We start from the raw sequence: 22,799 nt of genomic DNA on the forward strand, positions 1-22,799 counted from the left end.
CATTTATTTATTTATTTTAATGGCGATTCTGATTTATCTAAATTAAGCCATTAATATTTCTTTCTCTTTTTTTTAACCTTCTACCGTATGGTGTTGCCATATGGCAACATGTTTATAATGTTCATTTCCCTGCCACTGTTTCTTCAAAACCATCATTCAAATTTTTTTGTTGGAAAGAGAAGACCTTAGTTTAGCCAATGATGTGCTTTAGTTAAGTCACATGACATCCAGTGTTTTTCTGTGGTGTGATTTCTGACAGACTGGCATTTATTGTGAGTAGTTGCTAAATGCAAATGTAAATGTCAATTAAAAAAAAGGATCAAATGATGTCAGATCCACAAAAAATCGGAAACATCACCTCCAGTAAAGTATGTTGACTCAAAAATTTTTTTTATTAAATTAGTTTTTATAAATCGATCAGATTACATGTTGTCAAATGACAACACTGTTCAATAGTGGAACGTGCAATATTACAATTAGCTAGCTAGCAAGGTCAGCTGTGAACTTTTAAGTTGTAACAATAACAAGATGAATGCTAGTAGAATAATGTTGATTATTCATATGTTAATGGAATTTGCATTATGGATAAAATCAAATTTGAATGTCAATACTTTTGATTAGAAATAAATACAGGGAACAGTGTATTAGCGAGCACCACCATGTTCTATGGTAAGCGGAGGAAGAAAAGGACAGAACTGGCTCTTCCTGCGGATGAAAGTGAGGATCAGATGGGTTTTAGTGATTATGGGAAGATGTAGATTGGACATTTGATTTGATGCAGACAGTTCAGGTAAGTTAGCTCAGAGGCAGATAAGACAAGTCTAGTATAGTACAATATATAAACATTGTAAGCTAGTAGCTATTATTCTGATGCATCTGGATATATTAGATTCGTTATTTATTTGTTATAATATTTACTGGAGAAAATATTTATATGTACTTTATGTTGTATACATGATAATACTATATTATGATTGTTTCAAATAATTATTCATTCAATTTCTTTTCGGCTTAGTCCCTTTATTAATCTGGGGTCACCACAGCGAAATGAACCGCCAACCCATCCAGCACATGCTTTACACAGCGGATGCCCTTCCAGCCGCAACCCATCACTGGGAAACCCATACACACTCATTCGCAAACATACATACACTATGGACAATTTAGCCTACCCAATTCACCTGTACCGCATGTCTTTGGACTGTGGGGGAAACCGGAGCACTCAGAGGAAATTTTTTTTTTTTATAGATTTATCATAATGCGTGCAGTAGAGGATTAAGCTGAGAAATAAGAGTATTTGTGTTTATTACTTTATACTGAATATGAATTACTAAATACTTTATACTTTTTTTAGCCAACTATAAACTTCTGGTGAACGGTTTATGTGATTGTTTTTAAAGAGCCCATATTATACATGAAATAGCGTCATATCTTGGTTGTAAGGGTCTCCAACAACAGTCTAATATGCATGCAAGGTCAAAAAACACTTTCGTGGTCTTATAATCTGCATTTATTTTTACCTAATTATCCCAGCGACTCCTGTATGAATCGTCCAGTGATTCATTTGTTCCCAAACCCCTCCTTAGCGCGGAGCTAATCTGCGCTGATTGGACCGATGACAGTCTGTCGCGATTGGTCGACTGCCTTCAGTCAGAGAGGGAAATGGCCAATAGCTAATCAGCAATTTAAAAAGTAATCACAGTTCATACACGCTCGATAGTGTAGGCGTGGATTTTAGCTGCCACACTATGGCGAGTGGATAGTGCCACGGATAACCGAACGAAGGAGACAGTCGTGTACTCGCCATACCACACACAAACAAAAACACACACACACCTCCGGATCACAACGCTCCCGCTTCAGCCCGCACCCGCCAGGTTTTAGCCTGAGAACCCGCTCCGTTTTCTGCCCACCGCGCCCGGTCCCGCTAGAGCGGAGAACACAACCAAATATCACCCAGTATACAGTCCAGACAGCCAAGCTGTCTGTATAAAAACACACACACAGCACAAAGTACACAAAGCTCGTTCGTTCGTTCGCTCTCTCTCGCTCTCTCTCTCTCTCTCTCCCTCCCCGCGCCAGATTTCTGCGGCGCGGGAATACATTTCCGAATAAATCGCGGGAGCAGAACTCTAGCACGGAGCTCCATAAACAAACAGCACGCGTCGCGTTTTTAACGTGACTTTGCACGCGATAAGATAATATATCCAGTTAACCTGATACAGTACACGCAGTTACAAGTAACAAATCACAACTAAATACATTTGCAAGCTAGAGTAAACGAGGCAACAACTTTAACCGCACGTACTTACACTTGAGAAATGGAAGAAACCCATCCTGACGTCCATCAGTAAGTTACTCTTTACTGATCCTTCCTTTAACAAACTCAGATGAAGTATTCTTTGTAGCATGTAGCTTCCAGAAGTTTCCAACTGCTTGGTTATAATGCTGATGTTTCATCTTTGGGTAGAGACTCAATATATCCATCTGCAGTGTGACTTCAATCGACCGGCATGTTTGTGTGTGTGTGTTTGTGGGTGTGCGTGTGTTTGTGGGTGTGTGTGTGTCTGGGTTTCTGCGTCAGAGGGCGGGGCCTCAGGTTTAAAATCTCCCGGGTTTGCGCGTGCACGTGAATAACTTTGTTTCGTTCGTACGTCATGGCGAAACACCTAATGAGTCGGTATCAAGGCGACTCGTTTGAAGCACTATGAGTCGACTCTTTTATAGATGAATCAACCGTTTTAAACACTGTATTCTTACAGATTTAAGCCTTAGCTGGATACTTCACTTCACTTAGAGCTGTGTTACACACTACATGGAGGGGAATTTTCAAAAACCCATAATATGGGCTCTTTAATATCATTAGGTTCATTTTACCGCATTGCTGTTGTAATGTAATTAAAATGTAATCAATTAAATAGACTTGAGCATTTATTTAGTTCAAGTGTAAAATGAAATAAAAGACCATGTAAACGCAAGCGCTTTCAGTAGCAGCAGGCTAGCACAGAATCTCCATTAAAAATACTGTGGTAAAATAAATTGTCATATTTTAAAGACATGGTGAGGAAAAATGGAATTCAATGCAGTTCTTCTTGTCTGGTCTGAGACCCACTTTATATCGCATATCAATCAGGCAGTGAAGATCACTTATTTTTAAAGAAATCAGATCTTTAACATGGCCATTTTGTAATTATGCGACAGTTATCTCATATATCATACTCAGAAATGTGGTCTTTTATATGTAATCACCACCACAGCGGAATAAACCGCTAATTTATCCAGCACATTTTTTTACGCAGCGGATGCCCTTCCAGCTGCAACCCATCTCTGGGAAACATCCATCCACACACACTCATTCACACACACAAACACACACACATACACACTACGGACAATTTAGCCTACCCAATTCACCTGTACCACATATCTTTGGAATGTGGGGGAAACTGGAGCACCCGGAGGAAACCCACGTAAACGCAGGGAGAACATGCAAACTCCGCACAGAAACGCAGAGGCCCGAACCAGCGACCAAGCGACCTTCTTACTGTAAGGCGACAGCACTACCTACTGCGCCACTGCGTCGCCTTAATAAAATTTAATTAGTCTTAATATGAAACAATAGATATTGTATTTTGTCCATACGATACACTGTAAAAATGCTGGGTTCCACACAATCTATTTGTGTTGGGACAACATGAAGGAATTATGCTAGCTTACTAGTTGTTACAAGTTTAAGTGGATTGAACATAAAACAATGAAGTTGTCCCCGAAAAAATTTTAGAATTGTAGCTTCAGCTAGTTTTAAAAAAGTTTTTTGAAGAAACAGCAAACATCATTTTTTGAGTGTATATATTAGGGGTGTAACAGATCACGGTTGATTCGTATGGATCACAACCCATGGTTCGGAACACACGTGATCCATTGATTAATTCATTTTTTAACTTGTAAATTAATTCTAAATTTGTATCGATCACACAGAAAGCATCTCTCGCGTCATTCAAATGAAAGCATTTAGGCTTTCCTGTGAAATATAATGATGACAAAAGAAGTCGTGGTGGGTTATTTTCAAGATGTGGTGGGTTTCATTAAAGGTGTTTTCTGTCACTACTTGTTTAGCCTGCATTGATGCATTTAGTGTAAAGCGACACGATTAATCATTAAAAGATTGGGATCTCAACACCCACGCAACATAAATGATGGTGATTTGCATATGTTTATTAATCCTTCCAATCCCTACATTCAAATCTGAAAACGCAAAAATCAAGAAAGAAATTGAGTCTTAAGTCTTTTAAGTTAGTTATGACGTTAGAAACAGGCAGAAGTAATGGGAAAACAGTTAATAGTTTAGATAAAACCACTGATGTTTATGGTAAAGATTAAAAGCTCCATCAGATGCATTTAACTGGACGCTCGAAAAAAGTTGTATGTAGCAATTATGCTATTTAATCCATCAAATATATGCCACTGAAAATTTCTTCAGAAATTATCAACTAGCAATGAAAAATGTTAATAAGTTTTATGAGTAAATAACTGAAAATGAGACTCAGATTAAAAATGGGTTGTACAGATTATAATAGATTTCTACATTTAGACTGATCAACAACACTGGTAGTATCTGTGAATATTTTATAGTTTATTTTTATTCAGCTGATTTTTTCATTATCTTATTTTTAATAAAATTACAGGTTGTAAGATCTCAAAAACAAGATCTTATATAATCCAATTCTCATAAAGAGCGTTCAACTTCTCACTAGACAATAAACTGAGCTGCACAAGCTTATCTAATCAATCAATCTCTTAATAAAGAGAAAACTAGAACACAGCAATCACAATAAAACTAAACGAAGCAAACAAGTGAACAGGCCGGCCGACACAAGTGAGGAGACTGGCTGTGAGCCAAGCGCTCCTGAAGAATAGCGCAAGTGCAAGGCTTTTATACTGCGCGGACCCAATCCTTATTGGCGCGCCGATTGAGTGACGATGCTGATTGACAGCACACTCGACCAATGGTTGCACACCTGAATCAGGATAGGATACACAACGAGAGATAGATTCAATTCAATTCAATTCAGCTTTATTTGTATAGCGCTTTTACAATGTAGATTGTGTCAAAGCAGCTTCACATAAATGGTCATAGTAACTGGATCAGGGTAGTTCAGTTTTTAGTGTTTAAGTTCAGTTCAGTTTAGCTCAGTTCAGTGTGCTTTGAAGTCATTATTGAGTCCAAACACTGAAGAGCAAATTCATCGATGAGTAGCTTTTCAGAGAGGGAAAAAAAACTTCACCAATAGGAGAGTGAAGAAAAAAAACCTTGAGAGAACCAGACTCAGTTGGGCACAACCATTTTAATTTCTCCGCTGGCCAAAAGTCTTGTGCAGATAGAAGAGCACGCAAAACAGAAAACAAACAACAAAACACCACAAAACATACGTGAAACCTAACAGTTTGTTAAAACCAAAAGTGTCTTGCAGTGCTGTTTTTGTAATAAATGGAAAATAAATTACATTTGTCTCCTTCCCTTTTTTGGCTGATCTGAAAAATGGTCCGATCCGTGACTAAAAAACATTATATGATCTGAACCGTGAGATTCGTTATCCGTTACACTAATAGTATATATTATCATATTTCGCAGCTCTACAATGCAGCTTGTATACAAGTCCCGAACAGAGATCGACCAAATAAAATAAATAAATAAATCAGCTGTTTATCCTTCTGATCGGTGCATCCCCAGTTGTTTTGGAAATCTCAGTCACTATCCTCTTTCTCGACACTTTATCCGCATTTAAACTGCCAAACTGTCAGGCAGCAGTGCAGAAACTTTTAAATATTTATCCATCGCAGCAGCAGCAGTCTGAGGCGTTAGTAGATGTTTTAGGAGTGCAGTGTTGTGAAAGCTCAGGCTGTTTGATTGAAATTGGTCAAACTAGTGTGTGTGTGTGTTGTTATGGGAGTGTGTGTGGCACTAATGTAAGTAAATTCTCCTGCAGTTCATCCACACTCTGGAGGCGCAGCAGAGCTTCTCTCAGCGGGACAGGGGTTACGTGGCGTCTCTCCTCACTATGGCTCTTCATGATAAGCTGGAATATTTCACTGATGTGATGAAGAATCTGTTGGGAGATCTGGTGCAGCAGTACGTGGCCAAGAACCCCAAACTCATGCTGCGCAGGTACTTTCCCTTTTTAGTAGTGCTGGGGGGAAATTAATCACGATGACTTGGAGGTTTTTAATTTTTGTATGTATGTATGTGCACTGTGTATATTTATAATGTGCATAAATATCAGATACAGTTAAAGACTTTAGAGTTATTAACCCCCTGTATATTTTATCTGTTTAACAGAAAGAAGATTTCTAAACATACTGTTATAGTTTTAATAGCTCATTTCTAATAACTGATTTCTTTTCTCTTTGCTATGATGACGGTAAATGATATTTGACTAGATATTTTTAAGGTACTAGTAATTGTGTGGCAATCACACAGTATGAACTATCAAAGACGCGATCTGAGAGAATCGTCGATGAGCCGCCGATGATTGCGAGATATTTGGCGTGCTAAATATCTGGAGCTGTCGGTGATTCAAATCATGTCGTGTGAATTGAGTTTTGACTGAAAATAACATCAGCGATCGCCTACAGCCAATGAGAGAGCGGCATTTACTTGCGTGTGCGTATGTGTTTACCTGCTGCAGGCCAGCGGGAGGCTGGTGGAGAAGTTAAAAGCGCTCATTTTCGGTTTATTTGGACCCACGAAATGGAACAAAAACTAGTGGAGGTTTGACAGGACTCAGGAGCACCTGTGTCTGTTTGACGTTTCATACAGAAAGAAATTAGTTTATTATCAGTGTTGAGGAGAAATGGCTAATTCCCTTTAAACCCAGGTGAGCAAATGTGTACATTTTCTACCCCATTAAAGGCTTCTTTCACATTATGTAGTTATTAACAAAAGATATACCACGTGTTTTTGGCTGCGAGACGTAGTTTGGAGGAAGTTGTTGGCGATTCTTCCTATAGTAAAGTCATACAATGTGAAAGTCCCTGTCGCCGATCTATCGTGCAGTGTAAACAAAGCAGCGACGAAACGCTAGCCAATAGTCAAGCAGTGTGAAAACATCTGTGACACGACTACTTTAAAAATCATGCAGTCTGAACTCGGCATTAGTCACCTTTAAAGGCTTAACCACAGAATTTTTATTAGGTTAATCAGACAAGATAGAGCCTTTTAAGTAAGTCCTTTTATAACAGTGATTTTATTTTATTTTATTTTTTTCTGTAGACCAGGAGTCAGGAACCTTTTCAGCAAAGAGCCATTTCAGATTTTTTTTTTATGAAATGCTTTTTTTTAAAAAGCCGTATGAAGTGTGTGTATATAACAAAACCTGTATTTATTTCTACACGAAACCTTTCTTTATGTCCATGCACAAATCAAAAATATTTTTTGTCTTTTTGCCATCGCCTCTCATTAATGTTTGAATTTGTGTGGAGTTAGTGTAGAAAAGTACTGTAGAAATGTAAGAAATATAAATTGCCTTTTATTGTTGTCGTGAGTTCTTATTCGTTTTGCTGTAGAAAATACAATATAGAAGGAATTGTAATTGTATTTTCAGTAAGAAACTGATTTCTAGTAACGGTTATATTTTTTTTTTAAATTTTGAAATATTATTGAAGATAGACAGCTGGAGAGCCACACATTTTGGTCAGAGAGCCACATGTGTCATAAGGTACGAATCATCTCAGACTGGTTTCTTGAACATGACAATGAGTTCACTGTACTCAAATGGCCTCCACAGTCACCATATCTCAATCCAATAGAGCACCTTTGGCATGTGGTGGAACACTGGTTGAAAATATGAAATATGATAGATTTTTGCAGTATTGCAGCTTTCAAGAACGCATTAGTCAATAATAATCAATAAGTAATAATGCGCAGATACTCTTAGCCCATTAAAATTGATTTCATTTATTCAAAATTAATTGGATGCAGCATATAAAAATACATAAAATAGCTGTAGCATATTAAAATAAAATGGATTTATTTTTTTTTTTCTTTCCTCGGGTCCTAAGATACCAAGCAGGAATAATGTATTAAGGTTATTGTGTGTGTGTGTGTGTGTGTGTGTGTGTGTGTGTGTGTGTGTGTGTGTGTGTGTGTGTGTGTGTGTGTGTGTGTGTGTGTGTGTGTGTGTGTGTGTGTGTGTGTGTGTGTGTGTGTGTGTGTGTGTGTGTGTGTGTGTGTGTGTGTGAAATAAATGCATGTGTTTTCAAATGCTTACAGATGTGTTTGTGTTACACACACATAAATAAGTGGTCTGTATTGTCTGATCCATCCTGATCGGATTACAGTAAATCTAATCTGAATATATTCACGTGTGGTCATCTGTAGGACGGAGACGGTTGTGGAGAAGATGCTGACCAACTGGATGTCCATCTGTCTCTATTCATTTCTCAAGGTATTAAACAATATGATGACATAATGTCTATGCATTCGCACTGAATTATTTAATTTATTTATTTGTTTTTAAAAAAAATATATGTTGTAATTTATTATATTTTATTGTATTTTGTATTTAATTTACATTTTTGGAATAGTTCTTATATTTTAATACCACAAGAGATATTAGATGTAATAATAATATTAATACGACTACTGCCTCAATAAATATTTTTGTAAAATAAAAATCATTATAATGATATGTTCATATAATAATGATGAATTATATTATATTATATTATATTATATTATATTATATTATATTATATTATATTATATTATATTATATTATATTATATTATATTATACAAAATGAATACAAAAACTATATATATATATATATATATATATATATATATATATATATATATATATATATATATATATATATATATATATATATATATATATATATATATATATATATATATTAAATGGAATAATAATAATAATCATCATCATCATCATAATACAAATAATACTAATCTTAATATTACATATTTTTGTAAAAAAATCATCATATTGATATTATTTTTACAATATTATGTTCATATAATAATGATGAATTATATTATATTGAATATTAATAATACATATGTAATACATGAATGAATACAATAATAATATATATTATATGGATTAATAATAATAATATTAATACTTCTTCTGCCATAAAGAAATCATAATAAATGCATTTTTTTAATAAGAAAGTTATACCAATCATAATGGTAATATTACGTTAATAAAAAGTTTATATAATAATAATGAATTATACTCTATTATTATTATTTATTTTTATATATTATATTACAAAGAATTGTTATATTTTAAAGAATTGCTTTAGTATTATATTGTAATATGCTATATTATATTATATTGTATTATATTATATATTAATAATACTAACATAATATGGAATGTATATATCTATATAAATTAGATGTAATAACAATAGTATTAATACTTCTGCTGCCATAAATCATAATAAATGCATTGATTTGTAATAAGAAAATATTACCTATCTTAATAATGATAATATTATTATAACAATCTAAAATTATATTATATTATTATATGATATTTTTATATGATATTACATTATAAAGAATTGTTATATTATATTATGTATGAATATAACTAATATAATATTAAATGAATACAACTAATAATAAATATTAGGTGGAATAATAATAATAATTCTTCTGCTACAAAATCATAACAATAAATGGTTTGTTTTGTTATAAGAAAATAATACTTAGCATACTAATGAATAATTGTTTAATAATTCTTGTTTTGTTTTCAGAGGTCTACTTTGTGTCTTCACAAAGTAGTGTAATAACACTATAGGCCTGTCATGAGTTATAGTTTTAATAAAACTTCTTCTATGAGTTCCAACATGTAAACAACATTTATTGTTCCAGACATAAATGCAGTCGATAATGTGTGTGTGTGGGTTTGTGTTTGTGCAGGAGGTTGCTGGAGAGCCTCTTTACAAATTGTACAGGGCTATTAAATACCAGGTGGATAAAGGGCCAGTGGATGCAGTGACGGGTAAAGCCAAACGCACACTCAACGACAGCCACCTGCTCAGAGAAGACATCGACTACTGCGCTGTGGTGCGGCTCGCCAACACTGACATCTCAATTAGGACTGGGACATTAATTCACATAACCCCATTCATTTGATTCACAGGATCTCGATTCAATTCTTGATTCAAATCTCAATTTGATTCAACGAATGTAAACTTAAAGTCCAAATGAAGCAGTTTTTTTTTCCATATTGTAATGCAGTTCCAGTTGCACTAAAACTGCAAAAGTAAAGTGAAATCAGTAGTCTATTTCTCCACAATGCCTCTTTTGATCTGTTTTCACCATTTTTAAAAAGGATTTAATTGAAAAAAAAAAAGAAAAAAAGTTTTTCCCAGCGCAAATCTTAATAAATCACAAAACAAAGCTCTCAAATAAATGAATCTAATAAGACCGATTATTTCTTATCTTAGACTCTGACGGTGCTGGTGAAGAGCGGTGTGGAGGTTCAGCCCTGTCCTGTTAAAGTTCTGGACATTGACACCATCACTCAGGTCAAAGATAAAATCCTGGACCAGATTTATAAAGGAGCGGCGTTCTCCCAAAGACCAGCCGCAGACTCACTTGACCTCGGTACAGTTTCAGATTCTGTATATCTGGACTATGCTTGATCATTGGTATGGTTTCATATATTTTGTGTGTTGTGTTTACTCAGAGTGGCGATCGGGCCAGGCGGGCCACCTGACTCTGTCTGATGATGATGTCACAGCCATTGTTCAGGGCCGCTGGAAACGGATCAACACTTTACAACACTACAAGGTACAGCTGGAGATTTATTGACTGTCACTAGTAGTTTTTACGCTGCTGTTCAGTCAGATGTATTGGTTGATTTGTGGGTTGGCTGTTTAATTCATCTTTATTTGTGTTGATTGTGTCAAAGCAGCTTAACATAGACAAAGCTCTAGTAAATTGAAACTGCTTCAGTCCAGTTTTCACAGATCAAGTTCTGTTCAGTGTAACTTTTTAATTGAATAACTTTTGTAGGTTTGTTGAATTTTAAGTTGGTTGTTTGGTTGACGCTAGTTTGACAGTTTTTTTTTTTTGTTTAATTTTTCTTGTGAATTTGGTGGTTGATTGTTGTGAGTTTGTTTGGTTTATTTCTGTTGGTAAATTTTGTTATTATAGTTTGTTTATTTTGTGACTTGTTTAGTTAGATTGAATGTGTTTGTTTTATTTCACTTTTCTTTTTATTGTTTTTTTTTGTTTGTTTTGTTTATTTTGTGACTTGTTTAGTTAGACTGAATGTGATTTGTTTTATTTTCTTTTTCTTTTTATTGTTTTTTTTTTTAGTTTGTTTTGTTTATTTTGTTGGTTGTTTAGTTAGGTTGAATGTGTTCATTATATTTTCTTTTTCTTTTTATTGTTTTTTTTAGTTTGTTTAGTTTATTTTGTGGGTTGTTTTTGTGAGTTTGGTTTATTTATTTCGTGAGTTTAGCTGGTTGATTTAATGAGTTGATTTGTTTTTGTGAGTTTGTTTATTGAGTTTGGATGGTTATGTGAGTTGATTGTTTATGGAAGTTTAGTTGTTCGGCCTTTTTTTATTGCTTAGCTGATTTTTGTGAGTTATTGTTTTTGTAAGTCTGATTGTTTATTTTGTGAGTTTAGCTGGTTGATTTACTAAGTTGATTTGTTTAAGTGTGTTTGTTTTGTTTACTTAGTTTGGATGGTTATTTATGTGAGTTGATTGTTTATGGAAGTTTGGTTGGTTGACTTTTTTTTACTTGCTATATTGATTTTTGTGGTTCTTTTTTTTATGAGTCTGTTTATTTGTTTATTTTGTGAGTTTAGCTGGTTGATTTACTGTCTGATTGTTTACTGAGTTTGGATGGTTATTTATGTGAGTTGATTGTTTATGGAAGTTTGGTTGGTTGACTTTTTTTTACTTGCTTTGTTGATTTTTGTGGTTTGTTTTTTTATGAGTCTGTTTATTTGTTTATTTTGTGAGTTTAGCTGGTTGATTTACTGTCTGATTGTTTACTGAGTTTGGATGGTTATTTATGTGAGTTGATTGTTTATGGAAGTAAGGTTGGTTGACATTTCTTTACTTGCTTTGTTGACTTTTACGAGTTTGGTTGTTTTTGTGAGTCTGATTGTTTATTTCGTGAGTTTATCTGGTTGATGTATTGAATTTGTTTTGTTTACCAGGCTCAGTCCTGCTTAGCTTCAGTGAGTAACCAGTCTTGGGCTGCAGGGTGATTTGGCTGTGACATTTTTGTAAGTTTGTGACATTTCTGTAGTTGCTTAGTTTATTTTCTGTGAATATTTTTCATTGGTTGATTTTGTGGTTCGGTTGTTTTTGTGAGTCTGATTGTTTATTTTGTGAGTTTAGCTGGTTGACTTAGTCAGATTTTGTGAGTTTGTTAACTGAGTTTAGTTGGTCATTTATTTGAGTTGGTTGTTTATGGAAGCTTGATTGGTTGACATCTTTATTTGCTTGGTTGGTTTTTGTGAGTTTGGTTGATTTTTAATTTGATTTGATATATTTCGTGGGTGTTTGTTAGTGTCAGTTTGGTGTTTTGAGATTAGTATGGATCATCCAAAACTGAACATGCTGTCATCATTTGCTCTCGCTTTACTTGTCACAAACCTGTTTGACTTTCTATATTTTTTCGAACACAAAAGAAGACATTTTGAAAAATGTTGGGAACCTGTAACCATTGACTTCCATAGTATTTGTTTTTTTTTTCTATGGATGTCATTGGTTACAGGATTCAAAAAAAGATTTCAGAATATCTTCTTTTGTGTTCAACAGTATAAAGAAACTCATAAAGGTTTGGAACCATCTTGGGGGCAGTAAATGCAAGTAAATTGTCATCTTTGGATGAACCATCTCTTTAAATAGTTGATTTGAATAAGTTTGCTTAGATGTTTTTGTGAGATTGTTTTAGTTTATTATTTTCATTTTAACTTTTAATTTTATCTTCTCAGGTACCTGATGGGGCCACAGTGGCTCTCATTCCACGTTCCCAGAGTTCTCTTGGTGTAAATCAGGTCTACCAGACTGGAGAGAGTAAGTAAAGAGCACAATCACTTTTGCACTTTTATTTCCGACCATTAGAGAGGAAAAGTGTATCAGTTTGTAATTCATATTCAATCTGTTTCTTGTAATTGCTGCAGAAACCCCCATGCTTGAAGGAGAGGAGGAGGAAGGTCTTCGTTTGTGGCATTTAGTAAAGCCCACCGAAGACCCCGAGATCCCCAAACACAGAAAGAGCAGCATGAGAGAGCGGGAGCGAGCAAAAGCCATTCCTGAGATCTACCTTACACGATTGCTTTCAATGAAGGTATGAGATGCGTTTACACTACCAGAATATGCCCCACATCACAGATCCTGACTTTCATTATGTTTATCTGTGTGATATGCAGTTTATTAGTGCCCTAAATAAATTATGTCAGCTTGAATGAGCGTAGTTTTGTAACAATAAAAGTGTACAACTTAGCTAAAGCTAATAAATAATCCACAATCCCTCTCCAAACATGTTCAGATCGCCCTGTTATTTGAGTCGCTTCGCTCATCTTCAAACTCCTGCTATGATGAGCTACAGTTTTCTGTCTGTTCAACAACAGAGTGTGTGTTTTTCTTTTAGAAGCGACAGAGAGTTTAGCTTAACTTTAACCGAAAGTTTATTGGTTGCTCCATTGGGTGGACTGTGCAGTGGTATTTTTAAATTTGATCAACTTTTGTATATTTTTGTAGCAAAAAAAAAAAAAAGTGGCAAATAAAAGCGAAATATTGGCAAATGCGTTTTTAAAAAGCTATTTAAAATGTATTTAAAATGCAAAATGTATTAATATACTTGTTTACTGCTTGATTTAATTAGCGTTTTAAACCTTTATTTAAAAAAAGGTTATAAAGTTGTCTATTTACTTATACATTAAAAATAATAATAAAATGCAATGTTTTATTGCTTTTTTAAATGAGATTTTAAAAAACCTAATTTTAATAGGCACATTTAAATATGTCGCTTTGTTTGTCTATTATTTGTTAATTTAAATTGTGATACATATATATATTCCTTTATGCTAAAATTACTAAATTGACAATTTGATTCTTTGTTTTATTTCTAACTGGGACTCCTGGTCCTTCGTAACTGACAGGATTCATTCGGATGCTGGAAATCCTTGAAAATGTTTGCATTTTAATCTGTGTTCAAGGTTTGAAAAGTGCTTGAATTTTTTATAAAGTGCTTGAAACTGCTTAAAAATGCAGCTTTGTTGCTTCCGTAATAATTCATCCTAATAAATAGGCAAGAGTAATTAACTATTAAAATAAATATTTGTGCTTTTGCATGGAATGAAAATAAAATGAATGGAGATTACCGCATCAGGTGTAAATAAATGTACATTTATGATGAAAGATGACACGTTTAAGATTTAATTCAACGACAGTAATCCAATGTGTATATTTTCCTTATAGCATTATATATAGCATAGTATAGTATAATGTTGAATTGTAATGTATAGTATAGCATAGCATAGCATAGCATAGCATAGCATAGCATAGTGTATAATTGTATTGTATGGTGTTGCATAGTATAGTATAGTATAGTATAGTATAGTATAGTATAGTGTTTAAGTGTATGGTGTAGTAGTGTTGCATAGTATAGTATATTATAGCATAGTATAGTGTTTAATAGTATAGTATAGTATAGTGTTGAATTGTATAGTGTAGTATAGTATAGTATAGTATAGTATAGTGTTTAATTGTATGGTGTAGTAGTGTTGCATAGTATAGTATATTATAGCATAGTATAGTGTTTAATAGTATAGTATTGTATAGTATAGTATAGTGTTGAATTGTATAGTGTAGTATAGTATAGTATAATTTAGTATAGTATAGCATAGCATAGCATAGTATAGTGTTTAATTGTATTGTATGGTGTAGTGTAGTAAAGTATAGTATAGTATAGTGTATTATAGCATTTAATTGTATGGTGTGGTGTAGTATAGTGTTGTTTAGTATAGTACAGTATAGTATAGCTTAGCATAGCATAGTGTTTAATTGTATTGTATGGTGTAGTATAGTGTTGTTTAGTATAGTATAGTATAGTTTTGAATTGTATTGTATGAAGTAGTATAGTATAGTATAGCATAGCATAGTGTTTAATTGTATAGTATAGTATAGTATAGTATAGTGTTGAATTGTATTGTATGAAGTAGTATAGTATAGCATAGCATAGCATAGTGTTTAATTGTATAGTATAGTATAGTGTTGAATTGTATTGTATGAAGTGGTATAGTATAATTTAGTATAGTATAGTATAGTATAGTTTAATATAGTATAATATAGCATAGCATAGTATAGTGTTTATTTGTATCGTATGGTGTAGTATTGTATAGTATAGTATAGTGTTGAATTGTATTGTATGGTGTAGTATAGTATAGTATAGCATAGTATAGTATAGTATAGTATAGTATAGTGTTGAATTGTATTGTATGGTGTAGTATAGTGTTTTAGTTTAGTCTGGTGTGGTATAGTGTTGTATTATATGTTAGGGTATAATATTGTGTGGTATGGTAACAAATAGAATGTGGATGATCTAATGTGATAAAGTATGTAAACATTTAATTTGCTATCATTATAATGTGCTGGAAAAGTTTGAAAATTCTGCTAGAAAGTGCTTGAAAAAAGCGTAATTTTGACTTTGTTAAAGGTGTAAGAGCCCTGAACTGAAAGCTGCTCTGTGCTCGTATGTGTTTATCTTCAGGGGACTCTGCAGAAGTTTGTGGATGATGTGTTTGTAGCCATACTGAGTACGAAACGGCCTCCACCCATAGCAGTCAGATTCTTCTTTGACTTTCTGGATGATATGGCAGAGAAACACGGCATCGACGACCCGGAGACCGTTCACATCTGGAAAACAAACAGGTCAGATCGATGAAACGTTTTTACTGAGGCTAAAGATTTATGGAGAAAATCAATAATACAGCTCAGCTCAAAAACTTGGAGTGAATCTTGAATTTACTTTTTTTAAAGCTTTACTTTTAAGTCTACTCTACTTTTATCTTGTTATAAAGTGTTACAAGTTTTCCAGAATTAATGAAAAATGGATTATTGGATTATTAATGGATTATTGTAGATTAACATTTACATTTACATTTAGTCATTTAGCAGACGCTTTTATCCAAAGCGACTTACAAATGAGGACAAGGAAGCAATTTACACAACTAAGAGCAACAATGAATAAGTACTAAAGGCAAGTTTCAGGTCTGTAAAGTCTAAGAAGGGAAGTGTTAGTAGTTTTTTTTTTTTTTTTTTTTTTTTTTTTGTACAATTAGTGTGATATTCAAAGAGGCAATTGCAGCTTAGGAAGTGAAGTGGAGACTAAATAGTTGAGTTTTTAGTCGTTTCTTGAAAATAGCGAGTGACTCTGCTGTTCTGATGCAGTTAGGGAGTTCATTCCACCAACTGGGCAGATTGAGCGTGAGCGTTCGCGAAAGTGATTTTTTCCCTCTTTGGGATGGAACCACGAGGCGACGTTCATTCACAGAACGCAAGTTTCTGGAGGGCACATAGATCTGCAGAAGTGAGTGCAGATAAGAAGGTGCTAGGCCAGAAGTCACTTTGTAGGCAAACATCAGAGTTTTGAATTTGATGCGAGCAGCAACTGGCAGCCAGTGCAAACGGACTAGCAGCGGAGTGACATGTGCTCGTTTAGGTTCATTGAAGACAACTCGTGCTGCTGCATTCTGGAGCAGTTGAAGAGGCTTGATAGAGTTAGCTGGAAGCCCAGCTAGTAGAGAGTTGCAGTAATCCAGTTTGGAGAGAACAAGAGCTTGAACAAGGAGTTGAGCTGCATGTTCAGATAAGAAGGGTCGGATCTTTCTGATGTTATAGAGTGCAAATCTGCACGATCGAGCAGTTCTAGAAATGTGGTCAGAGAAGTTTAGTTGGTCATCAATCGTTACTCCAAGGCTTTTCACCATTTTGGATGCAGTAATGGTTGCCCCATCCATCTGGATTGAAAAGTTATGGTGTAGAGTCGGGTTGGCAGAAACTACAAGCATTAAAAGATTAAAAAATTATGTAATAATTGCTCGCAATTGCCAGTTGCTGCTCGCATCAAATTCAAAACTCTGATGTTTGCCTACAAAGTGACTTCTGGCCTAGCACCTTCTTATCTGCACTCACTTCTGCAGATCTATGTGCCCTCCAGAAACTTGCGTTCTGTGAATGAACGTCGCCTCGTGGTTCCATCCCAAAGAGGAAAAAAATCACTTTCGCGAACGCTCACGCTCAATCTGCCCAGTTGGTGGAATGAACTCCCTAACTGCATCAGAACAGCAGAGTCACTCGCTATTTTCAAGAAACGACTAAAAACTCAACTATTTAGTCTCCACTTCACTTCCTAATCTGCAATTGCCTATTTGAATATCACACTAACTGTACAAAAAAAAAAATAAAATAAAATAAAAAAAAAAATTACTAACACTTCCCTTCTTAGACTTTACAGACCTGAAACTTGCCTTTAGTACTTATTCATTGTTGCTCTTAGTTGTGTAAATTGCTTCCTTGTCCTCATTTGTAAGTCGCTTTGGATAAAAGCGTCTGCTAAATGACTAAATGTAAATGTAAATGTAATATATTTCAATTTTATATAGTGTTTGCATATTTTAATATTGTTTTTTTGTGAGTGTTTGTGTGTGTATTTTCTCTATAACAGGGCAAATCTATTAATTTGACATCTTGAATAATTGGTAATATTATGGACATTAGGGTGGCACGGTGGCTCAGTGGTAAGCACTGTCGCCTCACAGCAAAAAGTGCTGATTTGAGTCCTGGCTGGGTCAGTTGGAGCTTCTGTATGGAGTTTGCATGTTTTCCCCGTGTTGGCGTGGGTTTTTCCCCCACAGTCCAAAGATATGCGCTATAGGTGAATTGAATAAACTAAATTGTACATAGTGTATGCGTGTGAATGAATGTATATGGATGTTTCCCAGTACTGGGTTGTGGCTGGAAGGGCATCTGCTGCATAAAATATATGCTGGATAAGTTCATTCCACTGTGGTGACCCCTGGTGAATAAAGGGACTAAGCCGAAGGAAAATGAATGAATTATGGACATTAATTGGTCATATTTAAATAATAGTTCATACTTTTGCATAGTAAAAATATATAGTAGGTTCACTATATAATTAAAAAATATTATCTAACTGTATAATTATTATAGTCACATTTTTCTTTTTTTTCAGACAAGTCAGTTCACCTTTTGGTCCGACTGATTAAAAAATAAATCTGTTAAGTTAGTTCACAAATTCACTTGAATGATTCTTTGATATAATATTATTGTATTCCTTGAATTATATTGAGCTTTTAATTTTTTTATTAAATTGAATTAAAGTAAATTTAATTATTTTTGAAAGCCTTACTCACAGATTTATTGAAAAAGTCACACAATGTAGAAAAAAGAAATTGAAATTTCGACAAAATTCAATTTGTTGACCAGCCGAAGGATTAAAAACAAAGCAGAAAATACAATTACATTTACTCAATTAGCAGATGCATTCATCCTAAGCGACTTAAAAGAGAGGACCAAGGAAGCATCAGGGGTCGCCACAGCGGAATGAACTGCCAACTTATCCAGCATATGTTTTACACAGCAGATGCCCTTTCAGCTGCAACCCAGTACTGGGAAACATCAATACACACTCATTCACACACACAGACGCACACACACAGACGCACACACACACAAGTTAGTTTATTCAATTCACTTATAGCACATGTCTTTAGACCAGGGGTCACCAATCTTGGTCCTGGTGGGCCGGTGTCCCTGCAGGTTTTAGCTCCAACTTGCTTCAACACACCTGCCTGGATGCTTCAAGTATACCTAGTAAGACCTTGATTAGCTTGTTCAGGTGTGTTTGATTAGGGTTGGAGCTAAAATCTGCAGGACACCGGCCCTCCAGGAACAAGTTTGGTGACCACTGCTTTAGACTGTGAGGGAAACCGAAGCACCCAGAGGAAAACATGCAAACTCCACACAGAAATGCCAACTGACCCAGCCGGGACTCAAACCAGGAACCTTCTTGTTGTGAGGCAACAGTGCTAAACACTGAGCCACCATATCGGCCGACTTTAAATTATCATATAAATAAATCATCAAAATAATTTTAAATGCAGAAATTATTATAATAATAGTAAAACATTGGAAATCTTCAATGTAGTATTCATTTCCAACATACTATTTACGGTAGTTATTGCTCTTCTGTAAAATGCACTCAGTGAGTAAATCAATCTTTTGAGTTGTCCTAAATCAATTAAACTGATTGATAATTTATCATAGAACTATCATAGATACTTTTAATTAAACTATATTGTTTCTGTGCTCGTTGTATTGAATGTTCATTGAATTCCTCTCCCTGCTGCAGTTTACCCTTGCGTTTCTGGGTCAACATCTTGAAGAACCCTCAGTTCGTCTTTGACGTGCAGGTGACTGATAGTGTGGACCCCGTCCTCTCCGTCATCGCACAGACCTTCATTGATTCCTGCACTACATCGGAGCACAAAGTGGGGCGGGTCAGTACAGTAATTAACCTGTAAACCTCATTATGCAGAAGTGTGTGCGTGTAGAGAAAAAAGATGAACGGAGGAAAGTGAGCTCCTTTCACAGCTGCAGCATCTATGAGCTCTGTTTTATTCTCATTATTGCTGTGTCTCACGTCCTTCAGGATTCTCCGGTGAATAAGCTGTTGTACGCCAGAGAAATCCCTCGATACAAGCAGCTGGTGGAGAGGTGAGAAATCTTAAAGAATTTTCTTTTTGGAAATAGACTCATTTTTCCAGGGCCGGCCCGTGGCATAGGCAATATAGGCCAGTGCTAAGGGCGCTGTACATCCAGGGGGGCGCCAGAAATGAGCGAGGTTAAGTTGGTTTTGTTTTCAGTATTCCTGACGCGTTCAGTGATAGACGGCAATAACTCAAAAACCTCTTACCCTAAAAAGATCTAAAGTGTGTTTCCTACAAAAAGACAAAGCTGGTTTTGTTTCACAGCTGTCTTTTTTTCTTTTTTTCGCTCAACATTACGACCACTGCTCCATTTAAGCCCTCGCCAATATGCGTTCAGCCGGAAGAGCTCACGCCGAGCGGAGGTCTTAGTAAGGGGCCGTCGAAAAAGTGCTTCTTTTTTTTTTTGGCTTTGTCCTGCCTGTTTTATTTTAAACACAACTAATTTTCTCTTAAATGAGCACAAACAGTTACTAAAGTAGTCGAATGCTTCATTATAGATCTGTGCATTCTTACATTAACACCTCTGTTATCAAGCAAAACACAATGAGAGATTCACAAACTGCTCTTCACTAAATAACTATAGTAACTTTAATCAATATGCAAATACAATTAAAAGTGAAGTAGATTTTTTAGCTTTATTTAATTTCTGTATAGGCCATCGATTTTAATAGGCTAAACCATTTATTTTATTGTCAATATTTTCCAATGTTTGCTATGTATTCTATAATTTGAAGCTATTTGTTGTGCCATATTTTTTACATCCAACGTTGGACAGATTGCTAATCAATAAATAGCTATAGTGCTATCTGTTAGTTTTGACGTCAGCTAATGTTACGGAAAGACAGATGTTATGGAAAATGGTAATAGTAATGTAACTACCCCCATCAGTCCTTTCTCAAGAAAATGCGTAAATATTAAATCTATTCAGCATTAATGTTAACTGCATTGGTATATTTATCTGACGTTTTCCCAGCTTGTAGTAGTCGATCAAAAAGCTATTTAGTTTCTTATGACTATACAGTGGAATTTACTGCGATGTGACGGGGCGCCACCTGAAATCTTGCCTAGGGTGCCAAATTGCTTAGGGCCGGGCCTGCATTTTTCTGCTCCCTTATAGTTAAATAGTTGAGTTTTATCATTTTTGAATCCATTGAGGTAACGTTTCAGTCAAATGGGAGCTCTTTTAGCTTAGCATACATCATTGAAACGGATTAGACTGTTAGCATTTCGCTATTTTTTTTTAAGAGTTTTGTTAAATTTTCCAATTCAAAGTTTGACTCTTGCATGTGCTAAGACTGACAAAAAATTTAAAGTTCCTATGTTCCTAGGAACTATACTCTTTCCAGTGTAATAATCAAGAATCTTTGCTGCCGTACCATGGTTTCAGCAGGAGCAATGATATTACCCAGCACCTGAAATTAGCCCCAAGCTAAAACTAGGGAACAGCGTTGCATAATAGCTTTGATTCTGCTAATATCTAATATGGTTCAATGATTTATGTTAAGCTAATCTAAGCTAAAAGTGCTCCCTCTAGTCCCAGAGATTGGCTGAATGGTCTCAAAAAATTTATAAAACTCAACTGTTTAACTCTAGGAGTCTTGTAAAATGAAAGCTTAAACTAATAGCTTAGCTTAGCATAAATCCTTGAATCAAATTAGACCGATAGCCTTTCGTTCAATTTTCAAAAAAGGGTTTTGCTAATGCTCCAATTTAAAGCTCGGCTCTTTCGTAAGTACATTGTATACTAAGACTGACGGAAAATGAAAAGTTGCTATTTTCAAGGCCGATATGGTTAGGAACAATATTTTTATTCGGGCGTAATAATCAAGGAACTTTGCTGCTGTACCATTGGCTGCAGCATATGCAATGATGCATTGGATGCGAACGAAAGTTAAGAATGGGTGGGGGGGGTGTAGGGGGGGTCAGGTTGGATGGATGATCGTAGGCCCTTGATAATGTCTCTGGGGGCCCCCAAAATGTGTAGGCCCTTAAATTCGTCCTAGTGCCCACAATGCCCCACCCCCCACTAACTAAATCAAGGAATTTTCCTGCCATACCACAATTGGATATAATTATCCAATTTAAAGTTCGACTGTTCTGTAGTCACATCGTGTGAGAAGACTGACAAAAAAATGAAAAGAAGCTATTTTCAAGGCTAATATAGCAAGGAACTATACTCTTATTCTGGTGTATTAATCAAGGAACTGCGGAAGGGCAGGTGCAATAAAAGTAGTCCCAAGCTAGAACTACATAGTTAACAGTGTTGCGTAATATCATTGCTCCTGCTAATATCTAATACTGTTCAAGGATTTTTGCTAAGCTAAGCTGAAAGTGCTACCGCCAGACCCAGGGATTGGCTGAATGGATTCAAAAATGGTAAAACTAAACTGTTTAACCCTAGGGGACTTGTAAATTTTACAAAAAGAGTGTTCCTTTAGGGTTATATACGATATGGGTCAGAACAGTTAATTTGCTGGAACTGATACAGGATTAATATCTAGTGCTATAATGTGTCTTTCTTTCCTGAAGGTACTACAGTGATATTCATAACGCCGTGTCTGGCTGTTATCAGGAGATGAATTCAATGCTGACAGAGCTCTCAGGGGTAAGACTGCTGTTAGTTCTGCTTTAAAATTATTTGTATTTTAAGACGCTTTAGACGACAAAAGTATGAAACCTGCTTGTGAATATGGGGTTCATTTTTTTTTTGTTTTGTTTGAGAGTCAATGGTTGAGTTTCCATCCTAATGTGAAGCAAATGTTTTCAATGTTTGCAAAAAAAAAGCACTTTAGATGCATTTCAATCGTTGGCTGTTTCTCAATACCAAGTACGCAAAGTTCGGACTTGCGTTCTTGGAAGTTCAGACTTGCCAAGTTTAGACTTGAAAGAACGAACTCCCAAGAACGCAAGGACACAAGTCAAATACTTCTTCAAATGGAACGGCAGCACACTTTATAAGGTCACTTACCTCACCATAGATTCATCGGTTTCACTGTACA

General features: G+C 35.1%; 1 protein-coding gene across 4 annotated transcripts in view; it reads left to right on the forward strand.

Moving 5' to 3' along the window:
• Nucleotides 1-22,799, forward strand: part of plxnb3 (plexin B3) — a 188,165-nt gene that overhangs the window by 163,004 nt on the left and 2,362 nt on the right. For all 4 annotated transcript variants that reach the window (XM_009303770.5, XM_068223098.2, XM_689822.11 and 1 more), the window contains exons 23-33: nt 5,988-6,166; nt 8,378-8,444; nt 9,955-10,101; nt 10,485-10,644; nt 10,727-10,830; nt 13,000-13,081; nt 13,189-13,355; nt 15,780-15,940; nt 19,443-19,590; nt 19,743-19,807; nt 22,330-22,405. In XM_009303770.5, the coding sequence (XP_009302045.1) occupies nt 5,988-6,166; nt 8,378-8,444; nt 9,955-10,101; nt 10,485-10,644; nt 10,727-10,830; nt 13,000-13,081; nt 13,189-13,355; nt 15,780-15,940; nt 19,443-19,590; nt 19,743-19,807; nt 22,330-22,405 (1,356 nt within the window). The remainder of the gene's footprint in view (nt 1-5,987; nt 6,167-8,377; nt 8,445-9,954; nt 10,102-10,484; nt 10,645-10,726; nt 10,831-12,999; nt 13,082-13,188; nt 13,356-15,779; nt 15,941-19,442; nt 19,591-19,742; nt 19,808-22,329; nt 22,406-22,799) is intronic.

This window comes from Danio rerio, chromosome 8 (genome assembly GCF_049306965.1).
Source record: "Danio rerio strain Tuebingen ecotype United States chromosome 8, GRCz12tu, whole genome shotgun sequence".
NCBI classification, from domain to species: domain Eukaryota; kingdom Metazoa; phylum Chordata; class Actinopteri; order Cypriniformes; family Danionidae; genus Danio; species Danio rerio.